At 37.3% G+C, this 7765-nt stretch overlaps 1 protein-coding gene across 1 annotated transcript; it reads right to left on the bottom strand.

Annotated features, from left to right (window-relative positions):
* Positions 1-151: 151 nt before the first annotated feature.
* Positions 152-5336, bottom strand: LOC128506950 (C-type mannose receptor 2-like). The gene is made up of 5 exons (XM_053477564.1): positions 5272-5336; positions 2336-2719; positions 1889-2230; positions 698-792; positions 152-256 (listed from the first exon to the last, which is right to left on the bottom strand). The coding sequence occupies exons 1-5, from the start codon at positions 5306-5308 to the stop codon at positions 152-154; spliced, it is 963 nt and encodes a 320-aa protein (XP_053333539.1). The 5' UTR covers positions 5309-5336.
* Between the last annotated feature and the right edge of the window lie 2429 nt (positions 5337-7765).

The raw sequence follows: 7765 nt of genomic DNA, 5'->3' as shown, positions 1-7765 counted from the left end.
TGCAGAAAGGAAATCACTAAACAAACCAACAAACAAATAAAAAAAAATATTGAATTAGAAGTGCTGTGTCCAAAAGATTGATGGGTACTGAAGATCATTTACAACTCATCTACAGATCCAGAAGATCAGTGGTGACATTAGGAATTCGTGGTTAATTTCTGGGTTTCTTGTAGAAGACGTTCCCGTCTGACTGCTGCACCCTGAAGCTCACTGTGGAGTTAAACAACATGCCGTATTCATCCATTTTCTGTTTTATCTGCAGATCAGACGTGTACAAGTCAGTGTCAGAGGTCTGTTAGCACATGTAGCTTTACTTAAAGCTAAGATAAAGAGAAGATAAAGAGAAGATCTTCAAGATGTTGCATGTGTTTGCTGTTGTGTGTGTGAGCAGCTTTTTCTGGATGTGTCTAAATATTTAAAGATGTTTCATGATCTTAATAGTACTGTTTACAATTTGTGTGTGTGTGTGTGTGTGTGTGTGTGTGTGTGTGTGTGCATGTTCCCCCTGATGCAACACAGTAATAAGTGGTATAGACAATATTTAGATGGACAAATGGACGGACAGATTCATAAGTTAATAAATGGGTGGACAGACGGACAGACGAACGGATAGACGGATGGATGGATAGATGGACTTAAAGATGGAAGGATGGACTGATGGTCATTCACATGTTTTTAAAGACACCAAGTTACTCACCAGCTCTAAAACAGTCGGCTGCAAAACAGCATCTAACGTTGTATCATATGACATCAGCTGCAGTTTTACTACTTGCTTGTGTCTTACTGGAATAACTGGGGAACACACACACACACACACACACACACACACACACACACACACATTCCATTTAGTTTTTAACAAATTTAGTCCTCATGGTTACACAGTTGTAACATATATGAAAGTGAAATTAAATGATTTATTGGAAACAAAGAAATAAAGATAAGAAATAAAGTCTTTATACCTGTAATTATAACTTTTTACATATTATTTACACATAAAATAAACTATTTTATTTATAGCTTCATTTGTGACATAATTTAAGGTTGAAAGAGCAAATGTGCTTTTGTTGTTATTATATTTAAGTTTGAAATAATTTACATCATTTTTAAATAATCATCATTAAATATTATATACTTTGGATTCTAACTTTTAACAAATATGTCTGTGAGAGTGAGACTCAATCTTAATCACCTGAAACTGAACTGATTATTTGTATTGACAATTAGCAATTGGCGTTCAACTAGTTTGTACCATGTTAGCATGTCAAGCACGTCCAGGAGTACGGAAGTGTAACAGTGCCGAAATTCCCCAAAGCAAAATAGCATGTTGAATTACATGAATTAAAAAAATGAATTTTTCTGCATTGCAATTTGATCTGAATTGAAAAAATCCTTCCCTACGAAGTCTTAAATTGTAAACAGCATTTACAATTTATTTAGTTTGGGGGAATTTTGGCACTGTTATGCTTCCATACAGGAGCGGTTCAAAACTTGTTTGTGTTTGTGTTTGATATTTTGGAGGGTTTTTTTTGTCTAGTTTAGACAAAGCTTGAGATTTAGTGAGACATAACGAAAAGGGAGTCGCTTTTAGTTTTGTTTTTAAAGCAAGTGAGATGTAATATTTTTCATATTTATTTCATATTTTACTTTATTTACATGTTTTTACTAAATGATTAGATGCAAAAATATTATTATAGTGTTGGAAATTGATAATATTGGTAATATTTTTGGGTGGTTGGAATAGATTATCTGTATTTACATTATTTCCTATGGGACAATGCGTTTCACAATACGCCATTTCACCTTAAGAACTCACCTCTGGAACAGATTAAACTCGTATTCCGAGGTACCGCTGTGTTTAAAAGTAAAATATAGTCTAATAACTTACCTATGTGGCAGAAGAAATTGTAAGTATTACTGCATGTTTCATCACTAAACGGACCGTTATTAAACCTGCCACAGTTCTCAGGTCTATAAAAGTTATTGGGCTGCGCAGGGAGCCATGTTAGGTTGGACACTTTTGTCCCATCGGACCACTTCCAAGTGTCTCTGTACAGTCCAAACCAAGAAATACCCTGCTGCAGTGCCACAGCAGCTAACTGGCTGTTATCGCCTGAGTTGATTGCAGATGCCAAGTCAGTGTGAAACTCTCGACAGTAAGCCTGAGCGCCGGACCAACTCAACTGGACATTAGTGACACCAACGAACCTCGCCGCACCACTGTAGCTACCTGTGGAACATGGTGAAATAATCAATATAGTTCTTTTAGAAGCCCAGGTTGGTAAATCAATGGTTCTTCAACAGAAAGCTAATCAAGTTAAACACACAGACGCACCATTGTAGCATATAAAGGGGTACAGGTTCGCGCAGGGAAAGTCCCACCATTGTCCTCCTGTGTCTATTACTGCACATGATTCTTTGCCAATGTTATTATCAGGCTGTGAGGAGTACCAGTTGCTAAAACCTGCAGTGATTAGCGAGATGTTGTGGAAGGACCAGCGCCAGCTGTTGACGTCGTTGTACAATCCGATCCAGGCTTGCGATGTCGCAGTTGCCTTTGCCAGTGCCATCACTTTCACCCAGTCATCGTTACTCACGATAGTAGCCAAGTCACCAAAAAATGTCCTGCAGTAATCCTGTGCCAGCGACCATGTTTTGGAGGATTTGATTAGAGTGTAGTTGTGAAGGACAGGCTGCAGGTTGGTGACTGGGACAAGACCTAAAGATGAGAGTTTATCTATGATATCAATAATTCAAGGATCTTCATTTTCAACATGTTGGTATAGTTCAGTTTGTACTAGCTCTCTCCTCGGCAGCTTTATTCCACAAGAAGAACCCAGAGAGTAAACACCATGTGTGTGACATCATTCATTAATTCTTCTTCTTTTGGGGTAAAATAAACCCTTTTAAACGAGTTAGTCGGAGGTATAGCCTGAGTTAGTCGATGTTCTGTTGTGTTAATTTTAATGAATTAGACTCTGATGCACTTTGTGAAATTAGCGGTTAGCTAGCTATGCTAGAGTCCCAGTGTGAGCTCCATGTTTTTGGTGTTATTTTAGTGTGTATAAATGCTATTTTGAGCATACAGTGATATAATGTAGAGTGTTAAGGCTGTATTTGTGATACTGTATATAATAATACTTTTTACTGTGCCGCTTGTTTTCTGAGTCGTTATATTACACTGAATGCTAATGGTTATTGTTTCAGCGTCTGGCTGTAACTGGCGGTTGCACTGAATGATTTTATGATTAATGTGAAGCAACTAAAATTTACCCCCAGAATGCAACAGTCCAAAAAAACTAAAGGCGCTTACAGGACATTCTGTGTATTTATTTACTTTGTTCTTTTTCATTTCTGCAAAAAGGATGAGAAGACAGTTGTCCTGCACAGACATTTAAAGAACAGACTACGAAGAATTAAGAAAGGACTTTAACTGAAAGTGTCTGGTGACATATTGAGTCCTTGTAGAAATGTATTGTGGTGATGTTGTATAATGTATTTGCCCCCTTTCAGCCCCCTTTCAGCTTGTTAGGATTGTATTCTCTGTTGACTACAAGTTGGTTAGCAGTGAGGAGCATGTGGAGCCGTGTTACAGTATTGTACATGTTGTTTGCTTTCATGGTGTTATCTGGAGGCAGACATCACCACTGTAGGGTTAGCTCCTCCTTTCCTTTGTCCTGCTCTTCGTAGTGTGGGAACCGTGGAGCACACGCAGAGTACCTAGTCCGAGTCGGGTGTCCGATTGAGCCGTGCATGCAGGAGTAGCTCGACTGGGACTGATAGGCCGACACTGAAAAGTTCAACTTAGGACGATTTCAGTCAGACTTACAGGTTTCCATTTATTTTAAAAGTCTGGTTTTAGTCAGCTAACCCAATGTCACAATATACTGTCATGTCCAACACACCTCAGCCAGGTAAGAGCTTTGTTCATTAATTCATTCATCAAGAGAAATGGGAAATGTAGAAATGGGCAGTGGTGGCTCAGAGGGCAAAGGCACTGAGTTACTGATCAGAAGGTTGGCAGTTCGGTCTGGAATTCAGAGCCGTGCTTCAATTATAGTAATTTTTCTTTCAGTTCAAACACGACATGGAAAAGATTGTAGTGCATCCCTCCATCCGGGAAAAAAAAGAAATACATTTTCCTATTAGATGTATGAAAAACAAGTGCCCTTACCACCAGTGTCCTTTATGAAAATCAGCGTTCACTACAAATGTCCGTGGATAAGAAGAGAACGTACATGCAAATAAGAGTGGCTGAGACACAAATCACGAGTAAACAAAAAACAAATGTTAACAAATGTTAACCTTGACTTAACTTTGATTATTATATCTACGGGGTATCATAGAACATTTTGTTTATCTCCGTTTTTCCTCAACTAGTCTATCGACGGAAGCTCCATGACAAAGAAAGTCCAGAAGCGTCTCTCCTAACCGTCATCCTCTCCAGGTCCTACAGAGGGACTACAGAGATCATCCTGAGCACCTGGATCCTAATTATTGTATACATATATACATAAGTTCTACAAAACAGAAATCGGACATTGTGATTGAAACAGATCTTCAGTACTTAAGTATCTTTTCACTGAAAACTTTTTACTCTTACTTGAGTAATATGTTGAATGATTACTTTTTACTTCTACTTGGGTAATATTATTTTGTAGTACAGCTACTCTTACTTGTGTGAATTTTTTGGTTAATCTATCCAGCAAAGTCTATTATCATCAGTCATGTAATAACGCCTCTCGTCCAATCAGATCACTCACTCGGAAATAACTGTATAACTGTATCATTTTCAATAGCATGTGTGAGATCCATCCTTCAGAAATACACAAATTATAAATCAGAGGAAATCGAGCGCTTAAAAAATGACCAAAATGTTCCCCTGGTACAAAATATAATGTGATGTGTTAAAGAATACGAGACAAAAAAGGTTTTACAGGACAGACGGACGGACGGACGGACGGACGGATAGATAGATAGATAGACAGATAGATAGATAGATAGATAGATAGATAGATAGAGAGATAGATTAATTCTCAACCTGAGCTCTAACTTTGCAGAGTAGTGCTTTATGTTTATTCTGATACATGTCTCAGTCAGTACGGAGACAGAAAGATCAGTGGAATTCAGGACAGTGTTTAAAATGAAATTTCTTTTGTTCTTGTTTGTCTAGTAAATCAGATGTGACATGGAAAATGTATCAAATTTATTAAAACATATCAGACAATAAATAGCTGTTACCATGAAAAGAAAAAAGTTGAGTAGACTTACCAGCTAGACAGAGAAGATGAAGAATGTTCAGCTTCATAATGGACCTCAAATTATAGAGTAAGAACATTAGCTGGGATTTAAATAATAATAATAATAATAATAATAATAATAATAATAATATCTTGCTTAAATTAGTGATAACAAAAAAAAGCTAGAACAAAAAAAATCATGTCTGCTGCATGTTGCATGAACATTTAAATTTCCTTTGGAATCAATAACGTATCTATATCTATCTAACGTATATATCTGTCTATCTATCTATCTATCTATCTGTCTGTCTGTCTTAATGTGGCACAAAACTGTCCTGTAATGTGCAAATGTGGCTTTGTCATCATCTGAGTTTCTGTAAACCTTAGCTGAGCCTTTATTACAAATCTCTTATGCAAATTAGCATTCGTCATAAAGGCCCAAGGATAAAAGAATTTGCAAAATGTAAATAAGACATAAATCTGTTTACGTTTCCCCCAATTTATAGAGAGTCTATGAAGAGGACATGTAGAGTATGGTGGGTTTCCCAACAGTCAAGACACATGCAATGTGGGCTTACTGGTGTTAACCAACTCTGAGTTGTTAAATTGGAGCAGTTCATTTCACCTACAGAAAGCATTTCCATGGTATCATCAGTGCCCCAGCATGCACGAGGCTTCACCTGGACGCTGGTGCTGATATCAGAGAGTTTTACATGAATATGAAGCACCACTTCAATACGTCCCTAGTTTTAAACACAGTTCTGATGTCACACCAGCTGGACCGTGGACACTGACAAACTGCAGACGGAAATCATGAAGCATAATTTTTGAAAAGTTTATTCATAAAGTTTTTTGTTTTTTGAAAGCATCCCTTTTTTTTATAATAAACACATGTAGGGCTCAGGATTGTGCAGTATAGTGTGTAATATATTTTTTTCAGCAAAAAAATAGTCTGTATACTGTATGCAATATGATAAACTGAATTTAAGGTCATTTTAACTTTTTTTTATTTAAAACTGGGTCACAAAGGCAAAGAAATAGCACAAATACACACAACCACATGTTTCTATGGTTGTTTTTGGTTGTATGTATTTTTCTTTTTAAATCTTATTGTGTGCTTGGGTTTTAAGGGTTAAAATGAACAACATGGCCATGTTAAAACGAACTTGTTAGACTAAAAGTTTATTTCAGATTGTTTGTTGTGCTTGGCTTTAACCTTCCACACCCTATTTAAATCTATTTCTCTAAGCTAAGCTTGTGATACCTGCAGGATAAAAGACTTAATTGAACACATTGTGCTTAGATCTGTACACCGGCCCCTATTTATCAGAGTGGCAGATGAAAGTGTGCAAAGCAGCGCCGGATAGTGATCGACCTTCTCTAAACGCATGTGATTGAACGCCTGTCCTTTACCACTGAAACAGCGAGATCGTTATCAATATCTGACCAGCTGGGTTTCAAGTGTTTTTTCAAGAGTTTTCTGCAAAGTGAATGTACATGTCCTCCTGGAGAAACCCAAAGCCTGAGTTATACTCGCTGTTACAGCATGCACTGGCAGGATGTTATGAACCTATTTGTTAGCGTACTTGCCCCTATGCTACGCGTGTTACCGGAGGATTCCACTAGGGGGCACATTGGACAGTTTTGCATGAAGTAAACAAACATGGAAACACTAGAGCAGCTTAGTTTACATTTTGACGTTAAAGACGGTACTTATGATTTAACATGCATATCAGTCTTTACACAGAACACGTCAAGATACCAGAGATTAGATTCATCACAAAAAAAAATGTCCAAGGACCGTCAGTGTTAACAAGCGAGCTTTTAGATTTACAGTTTTAAAAAGATTTGAGAATCTTAATTATATGCTTACTTTCTTAAATTGTTGGCACGAGTTACATATGATATCTGTGTATGCTGCGGCATTGCAAGGTTCTAAAAGTATTCACACCCCTTGAACTTTTCCACATTTCGTCACATCACAATCACAAATATAAATGTATTTTATTGGGATTTTATGTGACAGACCAACACAAAGTGATACATGATTGTAAAGTGGAAAGAAAAATAATAAATGGCTTTTTTTTTTTTACAAATAAAAATCTGAAAAGTGTGGTGTGTATGTGTATTCACTCCCTTTACTCTGAGACCCCTAACTAAAATCCAGTGGAACTGATCACCTTCAGAAGTCTCCTAATTGTTACTGGAGTCCAGCTGTGTGTAATTTAATCTCAGTATAAATACAGCTGTTCTGTGAAGCCCTCAGAGGTTTGTTAGAGAACATCAGTGAACAAACAGCATCTTAAAGCCCAAGGAACACACCAGACACGTCAGGGATAAAGTTGTGGAGAAGTTTAAAAGAGGGTCAGGTTATAATAAATATCCCAAGCTTTGAGCATCTTACTGAGCGCTGTTCAATCCATCATCTGGAAATGGAAAGAGTACGGCACAACTGCAAACTCACCAAGTGCCATCAGTCAAACACAGCTGGGAAGAGTTGGAAGAGGCTGGAAGTTTAGTATAAC

This window comes from Clarias gariepinus, chromosome 18 (assembly GCF_024256425.1).
Source record: "Clarias gariepinus isolate MV-2021 ecotype Netherlands chromosome 18, CGAR_prim_01v2, whole genome shotgun sequence".
In the NCBI taxonomy this organism is placed as follows: Eukaryota; Metazoa; Chordata; class Actinopteri; order Siluriformes; family Clariidae; genus Clarias; species Clarias gariepinus.
This window is presented reverse-complemented; position numbering and strand designations above follow the sequence as displayed.